Genomic DNA, 26,560 nt, shown 5'->3' on the forward strand with positions numbered 1-26,560 from the left:
CTGTTGACCTCTATTGGCACTCCTTAAATTTTACACTGGAGGATTAATGTCCAGTTTAACCTCAGTGCAGACCCAAAAGCTCACGTCTGTGTGTGACCACAAGCTTTTTTTTTTTTTTCATTTATGCAGCATATAGTTATGATTTCAAGTAACAGTTATAGGGAATTTCCATTGTACAAATGCCTGGCTTTAGTTTCCGAGGCACCAGACCACGTCACAGATGTATCTGGGTTTTATCTCCGATAATAATTTGTCGTTGACTATTCTCAGTGGAAAGACAGCAGCATCACCCTTTCCTTTGTGAAGTTTCATTTCACTGCGTTTCGGTGGAAGGCACATGTTATTCTGCTGTATTTTTCATATCCTCCTCACAGTGGGCGTTAGAACGGATCCCTCTTTCCGTTTCTGCAGCTGTGATCAGTGCATGAGCTGCCCCTCAGGAACACGGTTTTGGTTGGTTTTTTTCCCATCGCATTTTCCTCATCACGTCCGAGGCAGGATTTGGTGAGGGTTATGTCAGCAATCATTGTGGTTCTTCCGAGCACTTTGAGGTCGGTGACACTGAAAGCTCCGGGGTAGGGGGGCCTGCAGCGGACCGCCCGTTGTGGCGCCCGAACGCCGCGGTGCACGCTGGGAGCTGTAGTCCGCCGCGGCACTGGGTGCGCCGGGGTGCGCGGTGCACGCCGGGAGCTGTAGTCCGTGGGTGCGGCGGGGCTGGGCGGGGCGCGCGCTCGCCCCTCCCGCGCGACGGTGTCGCGGTGGCCGCGGCGGGGCCGCGCGCGCCCGGGATGGAGATCGGGCCCCACGCGGGGCACGCGGAGAGCAGGTGGGGCCGCGCGCGGCGGGACACGCGCGGGAGGCGCGGGCGCGCGTGTCCGCGGGGGCGCGCGGCGCGGGCGTGGCGCGCAGCGGCCGTGCCGGCGTGTGGGGCGGCGTGTGCGCGCCCGGCGCGGCGGGGTGCTGCGTGTGCGTGTGTCAGTGTGTGTGGGATGTGCGGGTGGCAGCAGCGGCGGCAGGCGCGGGGTGCCCGGGCAGCAGCAGGGATGCGCAGGGGATGCTCCTGCAGAGCGCGCGTCCTGCCGGGGTCGGTGGGTGGGAGTGTGTGCACAGCCGGCGCCAGGGCGCAGGTGTGGGGGTACCTGGGGGCTGGCAGGGAATGGACAAACCCCTCGGGAGTGGGATCGCTGCTTGCGGAGCGTGACACGGTCCCTCGTGGGAGGAAGCGCGCAGTGGGCCGGGCTGTCAGAACCATCGCCCACCCGAGGCCAGCGCATCGCTCTGCTCCATGCCCTGGGAAGGAGTCCTGGCCCCTGGAGGGGCAGTGACAGCTATGGATGCGTGCCCTCAGTACCTGATGCTCTGTCCCCGCTCTGTCCCCGCTCTGTCCCCATCAGCCGTGACCAACACAGCAGCTGCCAGGCCTCTGCCTCACACGCCTTGAGCTCAAGGGTGAAACCACCCCGCCCTATCGCCACGCTGCCGGCGTTCGGGTGGCCCTGCAGCTTGCTGCTCTGGCGCCCTGTCTCCTGCCTTTCCTGCCTCTCCTGGCATCCCCTCTTCTCGGTACTGAACAGAAATTTCTTTATTTATCTCCTTATTCCTGAAGGCCCTTGCACATGGCTGGTGGTGAGCATGGTGACCTTGGTTTGCGTGGTCTTCATATGTGCTTCAGGCCTGTTTTTTTCTTTCTTGTTAGCATTTGTGAGCAGCAGAGGCTGTTTCCTAGAGGTGTTTCGGTGGCAAGTCCTATTTACTTCAGGTTTTTACAGGTGCATTGTTTTTGCCCTGGTGCTCACAAGCAGAGGGTGAATGTTGGATGGAAATTGGAAGTGTTGGCTGGGGAGGAAGAAGCAGCTGAAACGTGATATGGGAGAGAAGCATTCCTTATCTGAGGGGCTCAGCCAGTCGCTTTGTTCCTGCTTGCCATATCACTGGGAAAATGCTACTGGTGCTTTTAAAGCTATAGCATGGGTTTGGGGTGCCTTCTGATTTGCACAGTCTGAGCTGTTCTCATCTTTACTAATGCTTCAGACACAGCAGGTTCCAAAAGGTGAAAGGAACTGACTGCATTCACTGCTCAGTTTTTCCAGGCTCATCTCTGTGTATTTTCTTGCCTTTGCAAGCACAAATCCCACACTACCAGACTCTGCCATCGTGTGACTAATAGGGCTGGGGTGGTGCCACCCCCAGCACTCCTCCAGGGATAAGGAGGGCATCGTCCCCCGGTGGTGCCACATGCAGGAGCCTGCTTGTTCTCTTGGCTGGCACTGATGCCTTGGGGAGGATCCTGCATGGGCTTTACACTGCCTTGTCCTTTCTGTGATGTGGTTAGCATTTTTACTCCCAGTGAGGTGCCATTTCACACTGGATTGTAGCAATTACTCATAGTGATAAGATAGAGATCACTGGATCTGTCTTGCTGTGGATTACAGGAAATGCACAAGCAAAAGTTATTGTGCTGAAGTCCATCCTTCTGCCAGCACAGGAGAGGAGAATGAGGATCTTGTGCTGGATTTTTCCTCCTAGCAGCAGGTGTGAAATGCATTGAGTGGCAGGGCTGTAATGCCAATGTCCAAGGAGGATATTGTCCTTGGAGGCAGGAGGGTTAGTGCTGTCCTGCTGGGCAGAGAGCAGGGCTCTTGGGGTGGTTCAGAGGACATAGCAGTCCTAGGGGGAGCAGAGGTGGGCCAGTGGTCAGCTGGGTAGGTTAGCAAAGAGCTGCCATCTTTGTCTCTGGCACCAACAAGGGACAACAGGGCCAGAGGAAAGGATTCCTAAAGGGAACCTGTGCTGTGAGCAATGGAGGGATCTGAGCAGCTGTTCTCCAGGAGACAGGGTGCTGTGGGGATCTGCTGTGCCTGTCACTGCCTCTGGCTGCCTGCATGCTTGTCACAGGCAGGTCCTGTGCAGATTGAAGCCCAATGGACAGTACCCTGGGTCCACAGTTGTGGTCATCTGCTTGTGAGAGACTTAGCCAGATGAGCAGGTAAAGCTATCTGCCGTGGAAGGTTAAAAAATACCTTTAATCCCTGTTTTCTTCCCTCATCCTTTGCCACTGCAGAGCAAGAATGCATCAGCAAGCAGCATCTCTGGGCTGTGTTTGCTGAGGGCACCTCTTGTAGTCGTGCCCCCATTTCATATCAGTGCCAGCTTTGCATGAATACAAGTTACCCTGCATGTCCCTTTTCCAGCCAGCCTGCTCAGCTATTCCTGCCCATCCCTGCTGGGCTGGCAGAGCTCTTCTGGCTTCCTCTGCCTGTCAGCCACTCCCCTCGACTGCAGATGAATTGCACGAAGCCTGGCTTGCTTTAATCCCTTTTCCCAGCAGTGCTGAGCTGTGGAGGAGCAGGCGGGGGAGTCCAGGGCAGGGGCTGGCTGTCTGGGAGATGTGGGGACAGCGAGGCGGGAGCAGCCTCTGCAGGTTACGTGGCATCTTCGGTTTCTGCAGGAGGAACTGTCAGCCAGCACAGGAATGAGGGCCCTTGGAGATTTGTCAGAAGTCCCTCCATAACCTCAGCATCCTTAGCCCAACCTCTTTAGTGTGCTAAGAAGGATCAAGAGAGTCTTCCAAGTGGAGGTGAGGATTCGAGCAGCCATTGCTGGGTGCCTCCTGCAGAGCACAGGAGATACACAGCAGATGACATTTGCAAGAAAGATGAGCTTCATTTTTGTTTTTCATTTTTGGACACTGGCTACCTGTGTGATTCTGTTTCAGAGAGTCCAATCCAGGAAATCCAAAACCAATCAGGGTTTGGTTTTATTTTATACAGAGAAGTCAGCAGCATGACTCCCTGCCTCTGCTGTGAGTCACTTTTGCTGACTCGGACCAAGAGAAGTTCCTACCCTTGCTGGCCTAGAGGGGCTGAGAAAGCCTTGGAAGAGCAAGCAGCATTCCCTGTTGTCAGCAGTAGCAGCATTAAGCCATTTTTTGCTCCAAGGCTGGATCCTGTCTTTTATCACTCCAGTGTAAAAGGTTCAGTTGTGTTTGGGACAGTTCCCGATGGCAGGTTGATGTTGATGTACTTGAAGATGGAGTTTGTTGTGGTAAAGAAAGGAGACCCAGTGCCAAGTTTGTGGGGCTAATGGTTGAAATTGGAGGCTGGATCAGAGGTTGTCTTTAAGGGAAGAGAGGGATACAGCTGAGATCTCACTGCTGCTCCACGGCCCCTGCAAGCACCCTTGGCCCTTCTGGAACCAAGCTCTGCTAGATCAGAAGAGCCAGAAGCATGTGTGGCTCTTGCAGGGGAAGCTCTGGTCTTGTTCTGTCACCCTCTTGGATATTACTCACTTTGCCCTTATTGTAAATTGGGTGTTTTCATGTTGTAATATGAATTTGCCTTGCCCCATGCCTGGCTTTCTACAGCACTAGCAAAGGAGAATTCTCCTTATTCAGGAAAAAAAAGCAGATTTCTTAGTAACGCTCTGAACATCAGCAGAAAAAGGAAATTGGGCTTTCTCCATCCCCCTTGGCACCTAAAAAACAGGCTGTGTTAGTGGGAAGGGAGCAAACCCAGCTGCTAATTCAGGGTTGCCCCAGAGTCCTGTCAAAGCTGAAATGTGGTTACTTGTGCTCTCTCAATTGCCCTGCCACCTGCAGCCAGCTATATGGATTGCCATTTCTTCAGCCTTGTGCCACTGTGTACTCTTCAGCATGTTCCAGCCCAGAAACATCTGGGGTTTGGGTATCAGAAAGGCCTTGTGTGTCCAGCCAACAAGTCCCATAGGATACTTACTGTCCTACCAGGATTTAATTCACTTTTGGTGAGCTCATGATCACCTCTGCAAAGGTGCTTTAATTATGTGGCTTATTTTCTATGTGCTTCTGTGTACAATGTTTTAATATTTTGGGATTATTTTGTTGTTTACCCTTAGTTTCCCTGTGCTAGGAAAGAGCCATGGATCCTTGAGATGCACAAGTCCTTTAATGAGACCATTCATTTGGAAAGGCACATCACTGTGTGTGCTAGCCTCACATCCTTGTCTGCATCACCTCCTTTTTATAGCATGAAATAACATGGGAGGGAGTTCCCCTGACTCACTGATTTGGAATATCAGTGGTGTGGCTGAGCTTTCACTTGCATTTCCTAACTCTGAGTGTTAGAGATATTTTAGGGAGGAGTTGCTGATGCTTTGAGCTCAGTGGCTGCAGATGCTCTTTGACCAGGAACTGCCAATTCCTTTCTGAGCATCCACAGACAAAAGAACATCTGCATCGCTCAGGGCAGGGACGGGAAAAACTCATAAATTCAGCAGAACTGGATCATTTTTTTTTTGTGTTTCCCCAAGCTGCATCTCCTTCAGGAAGCTGCCTTTGATTTATATCTCTGCATTGTTCTTCAGTCTCTTCTGGGATAAAGCCCTGTCCCTATTAGTCTAAGCACAACATAAACATACACATGCTGCCACATGCACTGCAGGTCTGGTTTAGAGCTCTGGAGCTGTCAGGGTGACAGGCTTTGCTGGTGGAATGGGTTGGCTTCTGTGTGGTTTAGGTGGGCACTGACAGTGGTGATGTTTCCCTCATGAGGAAGAAAAGTGAATGGGGAGCTTTTCCTAGAGTCAGTAATTAATGATCTGCTTGTTCAACTAATCAGTTTGGCAGCAGTGAATAAATCTCAAAATGAGAATATTGGTGAGAAAAGCTTTGTTTTAATTACCAGAAGTATGCAGCCCACACTTTTCCCCAAGGAATGAAAATGAGAACAGTTTAAAATAATGTTATTTATGTTAAGCTTTTTCCTTCTTTTTCCCCTTGTGTTTTGAAAATCTGGTTTGGTTTTGGCTGTGGGAGGGACTAACTGCTGAAACACCATCTTATTTCTTGCCAGTTGAAAACCTGAACTTTCATGCTAAGGTGTCAATTAGGGTGCTTTTGTTAAAAACCCTGCAGACACTTTTGTTTGTTTGTTTGTTTATTTTTGTTTTGTTTTTTGTTATTTACTCTCCTAACTGTACCTTGCAACATTCCTCTTCTCAGAGAGTGGCTCCTATTTGAATATGTGTTTTTGACAACTGCTGTTCATCTGGCAACATTGTGAAGCAGCTTGAGTGGGAACCTCAGTCACACAAAGCTTCCTTCCCCAAAGCTGCTTTTGCATAGTCAAATGATGTTACCTCTCTGCACCATTGCTCCTGCTTTGTGGTAGATAATGATGATTTCTTGCTGTATGCAGGGCAGCCAGGGAGGATGGTACTGATGAACTGTTGTGCACATTCTTGAGTTCACCAGCAGTTTGTTAATCACTGTCCATAACATCATAATGTTTGTGCAAGTTGTGCCTGCTGCAGGGCAGGGCCCAGAGAGTGGCTGTACAGCTGGAAATGCAGATGGAGTGTCACCTCCCTGGGAGAGGAGCACCTCTGCATCCTGACAGGGCTGGAGCTCTTGATGTGATGTGCATTGCTCAGGGAGTGCTGCTCTGTAGGCACAGGGTCTGCTCAATGTGATGACTCTTCCATTCAGCTGCTGTGCTCCTGAGGGGCTGCTGCTCTCTTAGAGAGAACATGCCAGTGAAGCAAGAGCCTGCTAGAAAGTTAATCTCCAGTTTTTTGGCCCAGACTGGGCATGTGGTACATTGCAGGTGGCTACCACTCATCAGAAGAATCATTACAATAAGGCCTGTTGTCCACAAACCATGTGTGGGGGGGCCACAGGGATGTGCAAAGTGCTTCAGCTCACCTCTGCTGGCTTCTGGACCACGAGAGGTTTCAGCCTGAACAGAGTTTCTTCAAGAGAGTGCAGTACCATGTTCTTGTTGTGAAGCTCCCCTTGCTGTATCTCTGATATATCTTGCTGTGTTCCTCTGCAGAAAGGAGCACTGGAAGCTCCTTGGCAACCTGAAGACCACAGTGGAAGGTTTGGTGTCAATAAGCAACCCAAATGTCTGGTCCAAGTATGGTGGCTTGGAACGGCTCTGCAGAGACATGCACAGCATCCTGTACCATGGGCTCATCCACGACAAGGTATGGCTCTTCCTGCCAGCACAACTGTCTGTCTGTCTGTCTGTCACAGCCTCAGTGCCTGTCACAAGCAGGTGCTGCATCTCACTTCTGTGCTCATAGCAGTGTGGGCACAGTGCTTGTAACAGGGTGGGAAGTGATCCAAGCAGGGACTGAGCTTGCCTGGTAAATGCTGTGGCTATCAGAGGGACCTGGGTGCACATTCTTTCTATCTCATCTACTTTCAATATGGTTTCCCTAAGTACTTGTGCCCCCTGTGCTGAGGCCAGCCCCTTTCTCCTTCCTTTCTGCTGCAGCCAAGCGATTAAATTGCATTTGCAGTGAGTCAGCCCCGTATCATCTGCACTTGGACAAGTCCCCAGCGAGGCCTGGCAAGGGAAACCTTGCATCTTTACTGTTTCTGGTTAGCTGTGTTAGTAACAAGAGCTGGCAGCCAAGCCGTGCTCTGTGTGAATGGGATCACTCTTTCCAGGCTCTTGTTGTGCCTGCAGTTGCTCACCCAGCCTTCTCCTCTTCCATGGCTGCCTGGAAGAATTTCTCTTTCTCACTTGTGTGCAGAGTCTTGAAGATCTCCCCTTCAGCACAATTAATTTACAGTGGAAAGCTGAAGCAAGGCTGCAGGGCTTGCCTGAGGACAGGCTTCTATCAGTGGCTCTGCCACCCAGAGAGGAGAGAGTGGCACAGAGGAGCCCCAGGCAGCTTGCACGGGCCAGCTGGGTCCATATCAGGAAAACTGCACCTATGCAGTGCTGCACCCAAGCTGATAAACCTCCAGGAAGAGCCAGACTGGCAGGTTGTCTGAGCAGGGAGCTTTGCTCCCTGGATTTATTGGGTTTGCAGACAGCATTAGTTGAGGTGCTGCTCTGTTCCTGTTAGTCCCCAGCTGCATGAACCAGGGACCTTCTCTGGGAAGAGACCTTTTCCATGTGAGGAGTGCAGTGCTCCCTTCTGACAGACCTGCTATTCACAGGCTCCAGGAAATGAGGTTTAAATGATTTATACTTGTCTGTCTGTTGGTAACAGCTCATGCCAGACCTGCAAAGCAGGATGGTGTGTTACCTTCCTCAGTGCTTTTACTGTAGGCAGAGACAGCTCTTCCACTCAGGAATGTCTCATCTGATCAGGCATGGGTGACACCAATCAGGCTATAGGAGTTGCAAAAGGAGGCAATAAAAATACAGCTTCCTAACAGCAGTTGGCTCATAGTTGCTCCAGCAAAACATTTCCATTTACTTTTTATTTTCTTGGAACTTCTTTGCCTATTCTTTGCCTATTCTTTGGAATAAAAAAAAAAAAAAAAAAAAAGTGAAAAAAATCCATATGTACACATTAAGAAAACTAGGGTAAGAGATTTTTAAACTTTTAAATTAATTTTATTTGTTTGTCCAGAAAACCGAATTCATTCTAAAAAAGTGAAATTGCCATGTTAGTTTTCTAGTCTTATAAAAGAAGTTACTCCCCTGCCAAACCAAATAAACCACCAAAACAGAAGCCATTTGTCGCTTGTGAAAGAGGAAATGGGGATGGAAGTAAAAATAATGAGCTTTTTGGTGAAGAGAGACTTTTTGGGTCTGTGTTTACAACCAATAGGGTGGAGAGGAAAACAGAAACTCTGTTGCAGTTCCTCTCTAAGGGGAAGAATAACTAAGAAAACCCCTTATTGTCTGAATAAAGCTGAGGCAAACAGCATGAGGCTTCTCATGGCAGCAAGGGGCTAAGGGGGTGTGCTCATTTAGCAGGCACGTGGGAGGTGGTACCTGACTGTGCCTGTCCTGGGCAGGTGTGCTGCAGACAGAAGGATTACTGGCAGTTTGTGAAGGACATTCGCTGGCTGAGTCCAGGCTCTGCTCATCACCTGGAGAAGGTGAGTTCTGGGGGAGTGGCCTGGAGGGCCCAGTGGGAGGGGGAGAGGAGGGCAGCTGGGCTGGAGCCTCACCCGTGGGACAGTGGTGCCTGGACTTTTGTGAGAAAAGTGGCTCCATGGTTTGTGGAGGCTGACACAGCCATGTTTTTGGGTACAAGCTGTGTCCTGGGAACTCAGTGTGGCTTGGGCTGAGACAATTGGCTGCTTATTTCTCCCAGGCCAGTCTCCAGTTCTGTTGGGCTGGGTGCAGCAGGCATCACCAAGGGAACTGGCACAAGCAGAGCTAGTATGCTCGCAGGGGTGATTCATGTGTCTGTGCAGATCTCTAAGGGTCTGGGCTGTCCTATTTCTGGGTTGTGACTTCACCATGCATTTATTTTCCCATTCCTGACTTGTGCCAGCTACTGGCATATGGGGATACTCCTGTTTCTTGGCTGTCCTGAGCTGACATGCAGGGTTCCTGCCGTGGATGGGCACAAAGGGCTGGCCACTGGTGGTCCCTTTGTCCAGCATGCTGCTGGGGGAGTGGGGTGTGACTCCAGTCCAGCTCTGCAAGCTGCAGCAGCTCAGGCATTGCCATACCCTTTCCCAGTTAATGTGTCAGCAAGAAAACAATTGTCACTACCAGGGTCAGATTGGATTTGGGAGTGTGGGGTCGCTCCAGGTTAGGGGCAAGGCTCATGGGTGGGAGAGAGTACAAGATAAGTTCATTATGCTGCTAGCTGCCAGAGGACTTTGCTCACTGGCTGACCTTTGAAGCATTGTTCCTGCCTGGTGTTTTTGCTTCCCTGGTGGCTGGGGAGCTGCTGGGACATGCCCTCTTTCCTGCTGAGGGTGACTGTCATGGCAAAGCTGCTGTTATCAAGGGGACCAAAGCCATGCGGTGGAACAAGCCCTGCTCCCCTTCTTCCCTCTGCCTGCCTTAACCTGTGCCTGATATCCCTTTCCAGTTCATCAGCCTGCAGGAGAGCAGCCAGCGTGACCCCGAGGGCCCAGGGGACCAGGCCCTTGCAGAGCTGTGGCTGCAGCACAGCCTGCAGTGCCACTGCCTGTCAGCTCAGCTGCGGCCGCTCCTGGGGAACCGCCAGTACATCAGGAGGTTCTACGCAGGTAAAGAGCAACAGGCCTTTCCTTCTTACTAGGAAAATATCTAGCTGGTGGCATTTCCAAGCTGTGTGGGAGTGAGGGAGGACAGCAGAAAAGTTGGTTTACATGTGAGCAACCGGTGTGTCAAACTGTGTGGGTGAGAGGGACTCCCTTGAGCAGCATTTTCATGTCCCCAGATACTGCCTTCCTGCTCAGTGACGCCCACGTGACGGCCATGCTGCAGTGCCTGGAAGCTGTTGAGCAGAACAACCCCAGGCTTCTGGCTCAAATCGACACCTCCATGGTGAGTTGAGGTCCCAGATTTTAAATCTGATGCCAGCTGGCATTGGCTACTCCCTCAAGGTCACATTCAGGGCACGCGGAGCCCTTGGACAAGGGGCTGGATTTGGAACTAGTGAAAGTTGCTCCAAGAGGGAAGGAGAATAAGGAACTGTCCTTGTCCTGCCTGCATGACCTGTAAGGCATTAGGGTGGGGTGATGGCTGTGTGGAGCCTGTAGTGGGGCACCTTAGTTAAGACTTGCACCAAGAATTTGAGGAGAGGACCTGAGGACCAGTTCCTTGTAAGAGGCACCTTTGAAACTCTCTCCAACAGTCCCAGGCTTCAGGGCCAGCACACACAGCTGCCTGGTCATGAGGGACAGTCACCTTCTTGTCGGGATGGGCAATGCCCCAGGACTCCTGAGTCCTTACTCCTGCTCATTATGCCAGTGACCCCTGTGCAGCCCTGTGCCAGCTGCCCCCTCTCCAGAGGAGGGAAACAGCAGCTGCCTTCTTTGCACTGGGTCCCCAGAGGAGAGCAGTTAGTGCAGCTTTGTTAAATGGGAGCTGTGTTCTTTCAGCTGGCGGGCACGTCACTGCCGTCCCTGTGCGCGTCAGACCCTTCTGCTGGGACAAGAGAGATGTGTGATCACAGCAGTGAGGGACACAAGAGCCGTCTGCCAGGAGCGCTGGGCTGCCTGGATCATTTCACTGAGAGCCTGGTAATTTCCCAGTGGGAATCAGCTGTCAACAAAGAGATGCTGCTGTGTTTTTCCCTCCCCATCCTTAGGTTCCCAGGACTGCCACCTCGTTTGTGGTTGGTGACCTGGCATTTGTAGGTTGATTCTTTCTGTTGCTGCTCTTTTGACATGTAGCCCCATAGATGCTGATTTATTGATGATGCCACCTCTCTTCAGCTTACCAGGAAGAGTGACAATCCATCTCCAGTGACCAAGAGTCAGAGCCTGACTGCCCTCCCTGCATCCCCGTGTGTCCCTGCTGCCACCTGCTCACAGCAGCGCTGCTTTGGGTCCTTCTCCAGCCTCCAACACCCAGGTATCAAGGGTATGCTGGGGAACTTAGGGTAGATCTGGAAAAGACTTGACCTTTTAATGTATTTTTGGGGTGGATGGGTATGGAAGACTTCAGGCCATGATGAGAGGGAGGGATTTACTTGTGCTGGGTAGGCATGTTGGTGTGAAGCCACAAACTTATTGCCATAGGGTATGTCTCTTTGTCTTTTTGTGCCAGAGTGTGTGAAATCATGTTCCTGTCTCTGTCCAGACAGGAGACCAGTGAGTTCCTGTGGCAGCTCCAACTCCAGCCAGCCCCAGGAGCGCTGCCCATCCACCCGGTCCTCCTCCTTCAGTGAGGGCAGGTCCCCTCTGGAGCAGCCCAGCTCTGTCACCCGCTGCAACGTCCCCTCACCCAAAGACCCTTTCTGTCCAGCCAGCGAGATGAGCTCCAGCACCACCAGCCAGAGCGAGGACACTTGGACAGGGAGTCAGGATGATCCACAGAGTGATGCCAATGACGGGCCGGAGTACCTGGCCATTGGCAACTTGGGGCGCCGGGGCCGGGCAGGCAGCAGCACCAGCACCAGCAGCACCAAGAGCAGTAGCTCCAAACTCTTCTCCTCCAGCAGCTCCCAGAAGCTGGACTCAGTATCATCCCTGGGGGAGCAGGGAGCAAGTGGAGGTGGCAGCAGGGGCCTGAGCCTGTTGCGCCGGTCCAGCTTCTCGGAGGGACAGTCCTCAGCTCCACAGGGCATCCTCAAGAAGAGCCACATGCGCTCACACTCTGACACCAACGTGACTTCTGGGAAGTTGCACGGTAATGGGACAGCTTTTCTGGGATGGCTCTTGGGCATGGGAGTCCCTGGTACCAGAAGGCTGATGCTGGCCACTCCTTTGATTCCAGGGATCACGTTGGAGAGAGGGACAGTGGGCAAGTGGTTGGTCTTTTCCCTTAGCTTTTGACATCCACACTGGAATGATGGGATGACATCTTGCTTCCCAGAGTGCCCTGGGCTGGACTGTTACTGGTATTACCAGCTTTTACTGAAATCTTAGAAAATGGCAGCAATGCTGTGGCATCAGCTGTTTTTTCTCCACTGGCCTTGCTTGGCTGGGATATGGGACTGGGGCCTGGGCTCATCCAGCTGGATGTCATCCCACTGGTAACCTGCTGGGTTCTGCTGTGGTCTTGAGTGAGTGAATACATGGGGATGGGAGCAATGGGGTGTGATGGGACAACCAGCCTGTGGGAGTTTGCCCTGATGCTGCCTTCATTGGAGAAGTGAAGGTCCTTGCTGAGCAGTAACCAGTCTGTCTCTGTTTTCTCTCCCTTAATGCTGCTCTTCTCCTCCTCTGTCTGCCCAGGAGGCCTCAGGGATATCACCATTATAATAGAAGATCCAGTGGCAGGTTTGGGAGCCAGTATAACAGCTCTTCATTAGTGATCATTGCATCAAGTTCAGGATTGCCATCAATCCATTAGTGATCATTTAGAAAACAAACAAAAAAATCTTTCTTTGCTGTGTCCCAGCTGATGCTTTGAGGTGTGGTCTGGTTTATGCATGTGACCTGACCGAAGATCCCAGCTTGGTTTGTGGAAGCAGTGGCCCAGACCCAGAAGTGTGTCCAGCTCCCCTGCATGGCATTAGGGAGCATTGGCCACCAAGTCTCTGAGCTGCATCCCCTGCCCTTCCCTCCACCCACTGCCCCAGAAGCCAGGAGAGGTTTGTCTCTTACCTAGTGAATAAGGGCTGGCAGCTAAGCATGGGCTTCAGCATCTAATTTTTCCTTTTATTTTGTGGACCTGTGGCACAGGGCGGTTTGATGGGACTGATTTCCAGTGTATGTACCCACAGCTGAGACTCCTGGATGCTCTTTTGGGCTCAGGGCAAGTTTTACCCTGAGCAGAAATGCTGGGGTGCTGGCATCCCTTTGCCCCATGTGCAGAAAAAGCCAGCAGCTCACAATAATGGGCTGTTTTGTTTTGCATCCACTGAACAGTGACACTGGGTTTGTTGAGCTCACATCTGGGTGCTGAGGGTTCTGTGTCTGGGAAAGCTCCTCCCTGGGGTTAGTGGGTGTTCAGAGAGATGTGTCCAGTCCTGTGTCCTGCTCCAACAGATGATGCTTGAGCACTGCCTTACTTTACCTTTCTGCAGTAGGCTCTGTTGTATTTGGCATCCCCAGACATCCACCCCATGAGGTGGTTTCTGTGTTGAGCTGGCTGCAGGACTCCCTGTCAGGCTGCAGTGAGTAGCTGTGAGAGTCTCCTACCCTGACAAGTCTCTTGTCTCCCAGCCTGTGGGGTGGTTGATCCCAGGCTCCATCCTGCTTCATGGCCTTGGCAGGGAGAGGTATTGGTGGGCTCAGGAGCCTTCAGCCACATCAGAGTTACAGCACAAAGCTGGGAACAGCAGTGAGTAGGAGGTTGAGAGGACAGGGTTGCCTTTCTGTTATGCTCAGGATTGTCAACTGGCACCTCCCCTGTATCCAGAGCTGTATGCTCCTGTCCCACTCCAGGCAGGGTGTTTTCAGTCTCCTTCAGCAGTCCTCTGTCACCCAGCCACTCCATCCAGGTGCTCCCTGGGGCCATGGTTCTCTGTAGAGCACCACCTGTTCTTGGTCTCTGGTCAGGCTAGCTCCTGGCAGTCTCCACTGGCTCAGTCTGGCAGGGAATTGCAGCACAGTGTGTGTGTGGGGCAGAGCCCTGCCCACAGCCCGTGTAGGTCACCTTGAGCACTGCACCCAGGCTCCAGAGCTGTGTGTGGAGCAGGAGCATGTCCTTCAGATGCCTCCTTACACTGGTGTCCAGGCTGCTTTGCAGGGCAGGGACCCCTACAGATCTTTGGCTGCTAATGTTGCCCTGTGTCTCCTGTTCTCTACTCTGGGGGATAACTCTGCCCTCAGAATGCTCCCTCAGGAAGAAAGGACTGGCAAGAGGTACTTTCTGGAGCCTGTTATGTCCCCCACCTCTGCTCTGGGGCAAACAGAGGAAGGCTCAGGACATGACTGTTCCATGTCTCTCATGATCTTCTCTCCTTCATTCCCCTTCTCCTGCCTGAAATGCCTTTCTAGTTTTGCCTCCTCCTGGGTTTGCCCTCAGCTGTGGCATGGAGCAGGAAGATGTCTCTCTTTATTTCCATCCATTTGTGCCTGTGTGTGTGATGCCAAGCTCCTTTCATTTCACCCTGTGCAGTGGCAGGGCACCTGTGAGGTACTGAGCTGTGCTGGTGTCACCTTCCCTTCCAGAGTCCCATGGTGATCCAGGTGGAGGGAGAGGGCCTGTCTCTGCCTCCACACAGAGCAGTGAGCTGAGCACACCCAGCTCCCTCTACATGGAGTATGGTGAGTACAGCCAGCCTCAGTGGGGTCACTCAATCCTGGTCAGCTTCCTCCATGGGCTGCAGTGGCCTCAAGTGCTGGCACCTGCTTGTGGGGTGCTGTCTAGGTGCTGGCAGGGCTTGGTGGCATGGAGATAGCAGGTCCTTCCCTCATACCTGTGTCTCTTGCTTTTCTAGACTCTGGACAGTACCTGAGCTCGGGGGAAGGGATGTTCAGGAGACCTTCTGAAGGGCAGTCCCTCATCAGCTACCTCTCTGAGCAGGACTTTGGCAGCTGTGCAGACCTGGAGAAGGTGAGGGAAGCAGCAGCAGCAGCCTCTGTGCATTGGGGAATGTATCTTACTGCAGGTTCAGGGATACTTCCTGCCATGGGGAGGATAATGCCATGGTATTGCCTGTTCTAGAATTGTGCACAGAACTCCAAGGCTGAGCTCCTCAGTGGTGTCTGGTAGCTGGGATCTGTCCATCTGTCATATACATGGCAGGTTTGCAATATGTTAGGGCCCCTCAGGGCCATGTGCTGAGCCCCCAGAATGGATGTGTTGCACATCCTCTTTGTAGGATGCCTCTTGTGTTTTGTGAGTATTCTGATGCCCAAGAAGGCTTTGTTTTAACAAAGAGATTAACATCTATCTGCCACTATTCACAAATGATAAGCACTTTCTTGGCGAATTCCTGAACTCTCAATTTCCTGTCTCTTTCCTGAACAAAATTGTACCAAGTCTGCCTAGTTTGTCCAAGGCATATCCTTGAATGCTTTTGCTCTTGCAGGAGAATGCCCACTTCAGCATCTCAGAGTCCCTGATCGCTGCCATTGAGCTGATGAAATGCAACATGATGAGCCGGCAGCTGGAGGAGGAGGAGGACGACAGCGACAAGGAGATCCAGGAGCTTAAACAGAAGATTCGCATTCGGCGCCAGCAGATCCGCACCAGGCACCTGTTCCCCACCTGCCAGGAGATGGGCTCAGACAGTGGGTGATGTGTTTTGGGCTCCTCAGCCAGTGGGATGTGGGTTTTCTGTCCATTGCCTATCCTATAGCTGCCTGCCTTCCTGCCTGTTCCTTGGAAACAGTTAAATTGCTACCAAGGTGGTGCCAAGCTTTGTGAAACTGCTGCTGTTGAAGACCATAATGTGACAGATACCACCCACTGATAACACTGCTGGCACTGAGCTATGGGATGTCATTTCATTTTGAACCCATAGTGTTCTCCATCCTCGAGCTCCATCCCTCCTTTCCCTGGCTCTACCTGGCTCTATCCCCATCTCCCATAGCCATCGGTGACCCTTCAGAGCACTTCCTCTGGTGATCACTGTGATGCCTTTCTCCCAGGTCTCATGGCAACAGACAGTGGGTCCCAGTTCAGCTCCCACGGCTCCATGCGGCTCTCGGACTCTGGCTCTGCAGAGGATGTGGAAGAGTATGAGATCCGAGGTAGGAGGGAATGGCTGTCTTGGCCTTTTTCATACAAACAGACTTCTGGTGTGGTTGTGTTGGGGTCAGTCCTGCTGAAGAAGATCCTGTCCCTCTTGCCTTCAAGATGGCTTTTCCCAAACCAGTGGTTGAATTCTGAGTATAAGCAGGACAATCAGTTTCCCTATGTGGCAGCATGACTTTCCTTCTAAATCTTCTGTAACCCTGTAACATTCTGTGCCTCTGGCTGGTAGGTGGTTTCCATTTCATTGCCTGGTTCACATAGCTGTTGTCACAACTAGAGAGGTGGGAGAGCAGCCAACCTCTCTTCTCCTCCCCAGGCAGAAGGAGCCATAGCTCTGACCACTTACTTCTTGGATAACAGGTATTGATCACATCCCAACCTGCAATGCCTGTAGTCTCTGCTCCTGGCAGCTTGGGTGGCTGAGCTTATCACCCACAGGAGACCAGCCCTGTTGCTGGGTATTCATTTCCTTCAGAGACTTGTTCATGCTCTGAAGTGGATAACACTTCTCAGCAGTACCTCCATCTCTCTTACTTTAAAAGGAAGATGGAGTTGTCCAGTCTTCAGCTTTAAACTTCTTGTCTCCTGACTATTGACAGCAACCTCTCCTTTCAGTCCATGAAGGTGAGGTTTTGGGCTCAGTTTTGTAGCCCGTGGAGGAGTGTATGAATTCAGTTCTGGCTCTCCTCGTGTGAGTGCTGCTCTTGTTTTATGCCCTTTCTCTCTGGCCTGGCTGAAGCACTGAAGTGAACTGTTTTGTCATCACCATGTCATACAGATGGTAACGATGGATCTAACCTGATTCAAATGTCCAAGAACGGCCTCTCAGTGTCAATGGCTTCCTTGTTCTCAGGTACCCTGCAGTGCTCCTGGGCACGCGCGCGTGTGTGCGAGGTGTGTGTGTGCGTGCACGGGCACACTTCTTCAAAATCTGCCTGCCCTCACAACTGGGACTTAGTTCCAGTATCATCCAGATGTCAGCAACAAAAGCTGTGGCAGGATGAGGTGGAGGGATTGAGTAGAGTGGATGCAGAGTTCTGCTCTGGGTTCCATCCCCCAGAGCATTTTGCCATGCAGTATTTTGGATGTATCAAAAGTGCCTGAAGACCTGTCTTGGCTGGGATAGGACTTCACAGGACAGTGAAGCTCTGTAGATGTTGAAGGCTGAGCCTGGGCTGAATGAGAGCAGAGTCCTCTTTGATGTGGGACCAGGTCTCCATCCCAAGTGCCTTGGAGAGCATTATCTTGCTTGATTTGGCAGAGCTGGCCTGCCATGGCTTTGATCTGAAGCACAGCCTTCCTGTTCCGCTCAGACTTGACTTGGAGTGGAATCCTTCTAGAAAGAAGTTCTGGAGGGAGAAGTAATGAGATCAGACAGGGCACAGGCAGTTTGTTCATGCTGAAGGTCCTAATCACTGGGATCACATGCAGCTTAGTGTTTTTATTGTTTACAGTAGTACTAGGTAATCCTTCTGGTCTGCTGCCCATGTTTAAATAACCTTCATGTGCTCCCTGTTTGCTTTAGCAAGGGAACAGCCTGCTGGGCTGCTGCTGCTGATCTCTCCTGTCAGGTGTTCAGCACAAGCACATTGCTCCTGCTGGTTTTGCTGGTGCTCAGATCTTTCCTATCAGCCCTGTTGTGTTCACAGACCAGGCTATGATCCTGGCCGAAGCATGAAGACATGACATGGGGTCATGTCCTTAAATTTGGGGGCTGTTCACAAACTTCCTGGGGACTCTGCCAGTTGATAGCATTGGCAACAGAGGTGTTTTGGGTAGCTAATGAGGATTTGGGGAGTGTTTGCAGTTAACACTGGGAAGTGAGCTATGTCAGGGTCGCAGTGTTAGCTCCTGTGGAAGCCTAGGGTCAGATGTGGCTCCCTCTCCATCTCTGAGACCATGTCAATGCCTGAGTGTGCTGGCTCTGCCTCCCCATAGCACCTGGCCACTCTGTGCTGTGTGTGCCTCTGTTTGCTCGTGTTCATCATAGTCTAGGACCATGTGGGGCCTTCTGCACAGAGCAGAAGGCACCACAGCATGGCAGGTGTTTCTGGCTGTTTGCCTTAATTTCCTGTTTTCTGCAGCTGGAATTCAGTTTGCATGACATAGATATTGGGTTCCTTAACATTAGAATGCTTTCCTGTGCTTGTTTTAGCAATTGATGTCAAACAATGAAGGTCAAGTGCCCAAGCTGAATTCCAATAGTGTGAGTCTGTAAATTGCAGGACTTGCTCCCTTTGTTGCTAGGGCAGTCCTGTTCTCTGTAGAAAAGCTTGGGGCAGGGGACACTCTTTGCTCAGCCTGTGATTCCCTTACATCACAGGCTGTGATTCCCTTGGCCTCAGTGTGCAGTTGGTGCCTGGCTGGGATCATGTGGGCTCTCTGCAGATTTGTGTTTGTCAATCTGCTTGGGGTACAGGAGCAGGGACCCTGAGCTGTGACGCCCCATGCCAGGCACTGGGGCAGGGGAAGCTACAGGCTTTTGTTTGGGGGTGGTGTGGTCACTGCAGACCATTCCTAGAGCTCCCCAGAGGTACAAAACAGCAGACCTGCTGGGATGAAGGTTGTGATTTTGGCCACTCTTTTGTTCTGACCTGTAGTACTTTCCCCTTGCATGCCTCCTTCCCTTTTCTGGGAGCCTTATCTGCCATGAAGCAGGTTTCTGCCTGCTTCTGTCTGTGTTGTGCAACTGGAAGTGTCCTGACATAGAGCTCTTCTAGTGTTAAGATGGATTCCCTGTTAGGGTTTGACCTGCTACAGTGAAAGAAAGACAAGTGGTGAAGATAGCACTGGGTACTGCCTGGTACCCAAGCTGCAGGGCAGCCCAGGGCTCTTTGGGAGCTGATGGAGGAGTGTAGGGAGCAGGACTGCAGTGCCCTGCACCTTATCTTGGATCCCTCTCTCCTCAGGAGATGACCTCTGCAGAGGGCTGGCCTCATGGCTGCTGGCCCTTTCTCTGCAGCATTGCTGATGTGTCTGGGCAGTGCTGGGCACAGGCTGGCAGTCCTGGCTGTGCAGTCACTGACAGGCTGTGGCATGGCCAATGTCTGATCTTACAGGGTACAGTCAAGTAGAGAGAAGGGCTCTGCATCCCATTGCTAATCCTTTCCATCCATACTGTGTGTAGAGAAGCTACTAAACCTTCTTGCTAACCCTGCAGTCCTGCTCTCCAGGCTCCTGTGTGTGTTCTCTTTCAGGCCATGTTACTGATAGGACACTCCCCCAAACTTCAGGCTGGCTGTTCACAGCATCCCACCATGCCTTTCCCTTGTAGTTCTGACAGCCAGCTGATTAGACTGCATCCCTCCTTGCTGCTCAGTGCCACTGGTAGAAGTTGATGCTGTAGTTCACCTGCTTTTGAACAGCTTGATGAGTTTTCCCTTGAAGCTTTGGTTTTAAATTAGTGTAAGCCTCTGCCCTGTCCCACCTGTTCCACCTTGTCTGTTTGTGATTCAGATGCAGACATCAAGAGGAACCCAGACTCCAGCAGGAAGTCCTTTCTCTCCTCTGACTCCATGTACGTCTTCAACCTCATATGACACATCTTGGTACCCTGTTTTCTTTCCTAACCAACTCTACTCTTCATGTGCATCAGTTTCTGTTTTGCACTGGAGTAGATATCCCTCCCTCCCTGTGTGGGGACCCCTTTGTTTTGTGTGGTGAAATTCAAAGCAGTGTCCATGGTTGGCAGCTGCTTGGGTAGGTTCTTACTGGGAGAGCAGTTGTTTCTGACTTATGCAGGCACTCCTGTCACTTTGCAGCTTCCCCTACAAACAGGCACAGGTTTTGCCAAGTGAATTAAGTTTTACTTGCTCTTCTGAGCAGTTGTGCCATTAGCCAGCTTCACTTGGGGACAGCTGCAATGACAGAAATCAATCACATTATTAATTTTAAGCTTGTGTAGCAGTGCAGAATTAAGGTACCAGAGTTGAAGGGAGGATCTTTGACTTGAGCTGGGACTGGCATGGGGCTGCAAGGAGGGCACAACTTTAAGGTCCACTACTAACAGTTCCTTTGCTGTCTAGATCCCACTCCTTCCTCAATTCAAACTCAGCAGAGGCAGTTGCCATGGGCTTGCTGAAGCAGTTTGAGGGCATGCAGCTCCCAGCTGCCTCTGAATTGGAGTGGCTGGTCCCTGAACATGATGCCCCACAGAAGGTAAGGCTGTGAGTTCCTGTCACTGATTGTATTTGATCTTCCCTGAACCCCTGGCTTCAGGGCACTGCTGAGGGGGCTTTGCTTGTCCCAGTGCTCCCTTTGTGTAGCTTGAGGAGGGGGTTTGTCTGGGCTTTGGAGATGGATGCAGCCAAGCAGGGTTATGCCACTGCAGCCTCCTACAGCAGTGTCCAGATCCCTGGGGACAGCCCTTCTTCAGCCCCCAATTCAGCTGGAGAGGTGACTTGGTGCCTGGCAGTTTTTGGAGGGCTGCAGCTGCAGGTTTCTGGCAGTCCAGCCAGGTGCACTGCCTTTGCAGTACAAGATAGGGATCTGACCCTCTTGCCTGCTTCTCCCAGCTCCTGCCCATCCCTGACTCTCTGCCCATTTCTCCTGACGATGGAGAGCACGCTGACATCTACAAGCTGAGGATCCGGGTGCGCGGAAACCTGGAGTGGGCCCCGCCACGACCACAGATCATCTTCAATGTTCACACAGCCCTCACGTAAGCACCCTGGGGCTGGGGGCTCTCAGGGGACCTGCCCTTTCCATCCCTTTTCCATCAACACCAAGGTTGCTGGGGTTTCCCTGCTCTGAGGCTGGTAGATACACAGTGCTCACCACTGTGAGATGGTGAGATGGAGCCAGTGCCTTTGGTGTGACCCACTGGGGCTTTTTCCCTTGGATGTGTTGTCCACATAAACCTCCCAGGCCTGTGCTGGTACCTATCTTCTGGTGCCTGGTACCATCAAGGCTGGGTCATACATGTTGTCTTCTGTCTCTGGGCAGGAGGAAGGTGGCTGTGGCCAAGCAGAATTACCGGTGTGCAGGCTGCGGCATCCGGACTGATCCTGGTGAGTGCTGGGAGCACGACCTGTAGCTGGAGAGTGGTGGGGAAGAACCTGAAAACAAGTGGGAAGATGCTGAGTGAGTGGTAGAGCTCAGCACAAGGTCCCTGGAGCAGTAGTACACTGCCTTTGCTGGCTCTGCCTGCACATTTGTGCACCATCCACAGAGGAGTCTCCTCTTCTAGGAGGTCACAGAGTTGGTGGAGGCAAAGAGCAGCCAGCCTGCCCTTTAGAGGGCATTGCAGATGTTGACTCTAGTAAGGCAAAGTCTTGTGTTGAGTCCTCAAGCTCCCAGCAGGTTCTGCAGCTGCAGAGCTCTTGCCTGAATATGTAGGAAGCTGCGGCTGCACGAGACTGAGCTGTTGGTCCCAAAGGCTTTTGCAATCAGAGGGTGCAGACCCCAGTGCTGAACACTGTGGGCTGGAGGAGATGCCAGCAAGACAGAGTTCCTTGCTTGTAGGAAATGCTGAGCAGTGTTGGGAGTGCCTGTGCTGACCCTGCCTGTCTGCCTGGGTTTGTTAGATTACATCAAGCGGCTGCGGTACTGCGAGTACCTGGGCAAGTATTTCTGCCAGTGCTGCCACGAGAACGCGCAGACCGTCATCCCCAGCCGCGTCCTGCGCAAGTGGGACTTCAGCAAGTACTATGTCAGCAACTTCTCCAAAGACCTGCTGAGCAAGATCTGGAGTGACCCACTCTTCAACGTGCAAGCCATCAATCCTGGCCTGTACCAGAAGGTGAAGGCTCTCAACCAAGTGCGGGTAAGATCCTTTCCATGCCTTCCCCGGTGGAGTTTGGGTGAGGTGGATGGCTGCCAGCTGTAAACTGCATTTCAGGGAAGATGGGGAAAAGCAGGTAGTTCAGTTTTGGAGGCTTAAAAGCTCATTACTGTGTCTCTCCATTCACCTCTTCTGATTTCTTCAGTGGCATGGGAATGTCAAAAGGAATTTCTGGCTGGTATCCAGATGGGCTTCAGTTTATCTGCTGGAGTACATGATGATGGTTGTGCTGTCCTTGCCCTGTGTGATGTAAACACTTTGGAAACAGGAGAGCAGCAGCTGAGGAGCAGCAGTTATTTCAGCAACACAGGGAATGGGACAACCTGCTTGGCTGAGGACTGCTATTTACTGATTTTTTGTCTTCCCTTCCTCTCCAGCTGCTGCGAATCCAGCTTTTCCACATGAAGAACATGTTCAAGACATGCAGGCTAGCTAAAGAGTGAGTCCTGGGCTGTTTTGCTGTCCTGGTTCTGTCCCCTGGTGATTTGCACTGGGAATCTGTGCAGCTTGTGCATTGAGCTCTGGGGAGAGAGGGGGCTGGAGGAGGAGAGAAAGCATAAGGAGTGAAGGGAGGGGTTCTTAGTGGAGTCACTTTGCTCTGAGTTCTGGTTTCTCTGTCCTTGCAGCCTCCTGGACTCCTTTGACACAGTGCCTGGCCACTTGACAGAGGATTTGCACCTTTACTCGCTGAGTGACTTCAGTGCCATCAAGAAAGGGGACCTGATGCCACGCCTGACAGAGCTCCTGAAGGCAGGCAGCCTGCACATTGACAAGTGCATGGTAAGGCCTCCTCTCCTGCCTCCTGCATGGCTCTGGACCCTTGGGAACAGCCTTGGGAGCAGCTTTGCTGCAAAGATGACTGATGGGGAGGCTTTAGTGCAGGACAGCCACCAGATTAACTGATTCAATGCTAATTGTTCCTGCCTGCTTCACACAGCTCCTACCTAGCACAAATGGGATATTTGCTACCCCATTTTGGCTCTCCCCTGCCTCTGACACAGCTTAATTCAGCCTTCCTGTGCTCCATGCTGGGGAAGGGCTGTCCCACATGGTTAGAGCAGGGCACTGTGGCCTGCTGTCCTGCTCTACTCTACCTTTTGCCCTACTTGCCAGCAAGATGAGCACTTAGCTGCTTTTTCCTCCTCTTTTCTCATTCCAGCTGTGCCAAGCCAAAGGCTTCATCTGTGAGTTCTGCCAGAATGAGGATGACATCATCTTCCCCTTTGAGCTCAACAAGTGCAAAGCATGTGAAGGTGAGATACTGGGGAAAAACAGGGAGGAGGAAGACCCTGGGGCCACCAAGGTCTGCTTCCAGTTTGAGTGGCATTTGTGCTAGCAAGAGGTACAGAGCCATAGCCAGCCAGACCAGAGTGCCCCTGTGCATGGCCTGTGTCTGCAGCATGTTACAACAGCAGCAGATCATCATTGTTACAGTGTTTGCTGGCATGGTAAAGCGTGTAGGTCCCCTCCTGACCAGGCTCTGTGCTGCCTGCCCTGGCAGCTGTGGGCAGTGGGGCTGTCACTGCAGCAAACAGGTGTCTGGGAGCCCTGGATTCCCTCCTGCTGTGGCTACAGGACAGGCTGCAGCCTGCACACAGCTCCCCTGCCCCTGCCTGAATGGCTGGAGCTGACCTTGCAGAGCAGCCAGAGCCTGAAGGCTTTATCTCTGTACCCTTCCTGCCTGCTAAGAAATTCCTGGGCTCCTTCAGGACATCCTCAATAATGCCCAGTATTAATTGCTGAGTAGAGCTTGGCCCTATATCTTGGGACCAGCCTCTCAACAGGCATAAGAAGGCTCCAGATAACATGCAAACCTTGGTTTGGCCCATGCAGTGCCAGAGAAAATTTGGGGCAAAGTCACTGTTTCCTTGGAGTATCAGGAAAGCTTGGGGAGGGACCTTGTGTGGAGCAGAAATCCTCTCCCCTGTGTTTACAAAGCTTTATGAGCTAGTGCAGGGACCTGGGGTGTGCAGTGTCAGGCAGTCTGTCAGCCTGTACAGCACTCAGCCATGCTTTCCCTCACAGACTGCAAAGCCTGCTACCACAAATCGTGCTTCAAATGCAGCCCGTGTCCCCGCTGTGAGCGCCTGCAGGCCCGCAGGGAGCTGATGGACAGGCAGAGCATGGAGCCCTACACCTCGGACTGTGAGGACAAGCTGGAGCAGCCAGAGGCAGTGGCAGCCACATGAGCACCCTGCAGCCAAGGAGCACAGCATGGGATTATTTATGTGCATGGCCTTCGTCACCAGAGACTGAGCCACACAGACTAGGGATGAGGAGGACTGTTGGGAGGCCTGCAGTACTGTCTTGGAGGGATCTCTTTTCCCTCATGCAGTAGTGCTGGGCTGGGAAAGGAGCATATTCCACCACGTGGATCTGCTCCAGGTACCACTCCCACTCCCTGATGCCTTTGCTTGGGGAGAGGCAGCTGCTCCTGCCTATCCTGCAGGCAGAACTGGGACCTTTTCTGAGCAACTGTTCATGCTGGACCCAGAAGAGTTGTGCTGTCCATCCCTGTGTCCTGCTACAAGCCAAGCAGGGTCTCCTGAAGGGTCAGCACTTCCTGCTCAGCAGCTGTATACTTGGAAGCTCTGGTCACATCTGCTCCTTGGAGGAGGGAATCGAGTCTCAGTCCTCTGGTCCTCCATTCTGCTGCTGGGGGTTGTGTGCATGGAGGGAGGGTGGGGTTTGGGGTTGGTTGTATATTTAACAGCTCCCTTTCTCAAATGTGCTGTGGGACACTGCTGGAGAGCAGTTGCTCTCCAGAATCAGAGCGGAGGAGGTGGCAGTGATGAAAGTGCCAGATTTCCCTGTGCTGCAGAGGGACATTGCCCCTGGAGCAGCTGCACAAGAGGATGTGCTGATGGACTTTTGGCACTCAGATCCCCATGGCTTCATAGTAATCTGCCTCCATGGGATATAGTGAAGTTTCTGACCCTGCTTCCTTCTCATGCTGCCAGTCTTTCCTACCAGGGAGATATGTCCTTCTTTAAGGATGACATGGGACCTCACTCTCTTGGCACCAGGACCTGCCTTGTGTGGAGCTGCCTCTCTGCCTGAGACCTGTTGGGAGGCAGGTGGAGGCTCATCCCTCCAGCTGCATCCCCAAGCCTCTGTCTCAGTTTGTTGTTTTAGGTTTGTTTTTTTTTTTTTTTTAATCTGCTGGACTTGGTTTATTTTTTTAATGTGGTTGTTCGTATTTTTAACTGTGTGTTCCCCCTCATGGAAGTGCTGCTTGAAATGCTTAGGGGGCATGGGATCTACTTGGGACTCGCCAGTGTAAAATCTCCAGGGCTGTCCTGCTCCTGGTTCCTCATTACTGGATGGAGCTGGTCCCCTCTCTCAGTAGGATCTCCTGCTTCCCTTGGGGGAGGAAGGGTCCCTGAGCCTTGAAGTTTTCCAGCTGTGCTGTGGTGGGATGGTCAGGCAGCCTGCTTGCAATGGGGATCCCTGGGGGAGAGGAGTTTGGCACTGGGGTGCTGCCAAGGACTGGTTCCTCACTGATACAGAGCCACCTGCTACAAGTGACAGCTCTGCAGGGTCAGGGTGAGACCCAGTGTGACAAAGTGAGCTCTGTGCCCACTTGAGGAGGTGCCTCTGCATCGTGGAGGGATGCTTTAGCCATGGCATGTCCAGCAGCACCTCAGCACAGGTGGGATGTGGGGTCTTAGGAAGGATGGTGTGGCCTGTGTATGTGCAAGGAGGGCGTTGAGGGACCAGGGAGCAATGCACTGGCAGGAGGCCTCAAGGGGCAGTGGCTCTTTCAGCACATGCCCATTCAAGGCTGGGATGTGACCCCTCGTGGGCTCTCCCTGTGGGGATGGCAGAGCTGGGGAGAGGGGAAGAGGCTGGGACCAGGAGAGGTGGCTGCAAACCTTGCTGCTGAGGGCTGGGCTGCTGCACAGCAGCATCTCTCCCCTGCCTGCAGCATCCTGGCAAAGTCCTGAAAGCAGGGTTCAGCTCCCCACTTGCTCCCTGGGGTTTTTGCTGCCTTGTGTCTTGCTTCTGCTTGTTTTCCCCAGCAGAGCAGCTGCTCTTCTGCTGTCACTGCCAGCCCTGGGGCTGCCAGATGCTGGTCTGCCTTGGTCTTGCCTGTCTCCAATCCCAAGCCAAGCCCAGCCCTCCTGCTGCTGCTTGGACTTGGGACCCCCTCCCCTGGAGTTGCCTCAGCAGCACACCTCCATCCACCCTATTTTGTTTGAAGCACTTTAATGTCACGGGACAGCAGCTGAGAGGCTGCTCAGATCCCTTTCTAGAAGCACTGAATTCTTTTTGAGAAGAGGGAAGGAATTCTGGTTTAGTTACGGTTTCCACCCTCCGCCATGGACTGTATGTGGAAGCAGCAGGACTTGCAAACCTGGCACAGGTCTCCAGGGCAAGATTGTGCCCAGCACTGACACTGCTGCCCAGCACTGACTGCTACAACTCACACTGGAACTGGCCAAGACAGGGAGCTCTTTGGGAGGGAGAGCTGGGGGCTGCCCTGGCTGTCAGCTGGAGCCTCACAATGGGATTGTTATTGCACAGCAATTAATATGCCGTCCTTAATAAACTAAGTTAATGAGGAGTCTGGTTGTGTTATGACATTGTTTAAGGTGGGGTAATAGTTTGTATGGTATGTTGAGGTGATGGGGCAGGCATCAGCATGCTGCTGATGGCAAGGAGCAATGGAAGGGACAGCAGTCACTGGGGGGGTTATTGTCACTACCCCTTAACTAATTCGTCTGGTTTGTGGCCTCCCCCTGAACACTGCTCACTGGACTCAGGGCAGGAGGTACAAGCCACTGAGTGA

General features: G+C 52.4%; 1 protein-coding gene across 6 annotated transcripts in view; it reads left to right on the forward strand.

Moving 5' to 3' along the window:
• The window catches only part of RUBCN (rubicon autophagy regulator), a 29,033-nt gene extending 2,698 nt beyond the window's left edge, over window positions 1–26,335 (forward strand). The window contains exons 1-23 of one of the 6 annotated variants that reach the window (XM_079315171.1): window positions 730–826; window positions 3,449–3,577; window positions 6,810–6,963; window positions 8,741–8,824; window positions 9,775–9,934; window positions 10,108–10,214; window positions 10,772–10,912; window positions 11,108–11,246; window positions 11,475–12,023; window positions 14,456–14,551; window positions 14,725–14,840; window positions 15,319–15,520; window positions 15,881–15,982; window positions 16,765–16,839; window positions 19,443–19,503; window positions 20,012–20,144; window positions 20,501–20,646; window positions 20,931–20,995; window positions 21,512–21,750; window positions 22,146–22,207; window positions 22,395–22,548; window positions 22,928–23,021; window positions 23,794–26,335. In XM_079315171.1, coding sequence (XP_079171297.1) covers window positions 6,925–6,963; window positions 8,741–8,824; window positions 9,775–9,934; window positions 10,108–10,214; window positions 10,772–10,912; window positions 11,108–11,246; window positions 11,475–12,023; window positions 14,456–14,551; window positions 14,725–14,840; window positions 15,319–15,520; window positions 15,881–15,982; window positions 16,765–16,839; window positions 19,443–19,503; window positions 20,012–20,144; window positions 20,501–20,646; window positions 20,931–20,995; window positions 21,512–21,750; window positions 22,146–22,207; window positions 22,395–22,548; window positions 22,928–23,021; window positions 23,794–23,957 — 2,928 coding nt within the window. In that variant the 5' untranslated portion in view covers window positions 730–826; window positions 3,449–3,577; window positions 6,810–6,924 and the 3' untranslated portion in view covers window positions 23,958–26,335. Of the gene's footprint in view, window positions 1–716; window positions 827–3,448; window positions 3,578–6,809; window positions 6,964–8,740; window positions 8,825–9,774; window positions 9,935–10,107; window positions 10,215–10,771; window positions 10,913–11,107; window positions 11,247–11,474; window positions 12,024–14,455; window positions 14,552–14,724; window positions 14,841–15,318; window positions 15,521–15,880; window positions 15,983–16,764; window positions 16,840–19,442; window positions 19,504–20,011; window positions 20,145–20,500; window positions 20,647–20,930; window positions 20,996–21,511; window positions 21,751–22,145; window positions 22,208–22,394; window positions 22,549–22,927; window positions 23,022–23,793 lie in introns of those variants that run through there. The other 5 variants (XM_079315170.1, XM_079315167.1, XM_079315169.1 and 2 more) reach the window with 5 other exon arrangements.
• The last annotated feature ends 225 nt before the right edge of the window (window positions 26,336–26,560 follow it).

The sequence above is a fragment of the Erithacus rubecula genome, assembly GCF_903797595.1.
Source record: "Erithacus rubecula genome assembly, chromosome: 11".
Taxonomy (NCBI): Eukaryota; Metazoa; Chordata; class Aves; order Passeriformes; family Muscicapidae; genus Erithacus; species Erithacus rubecula.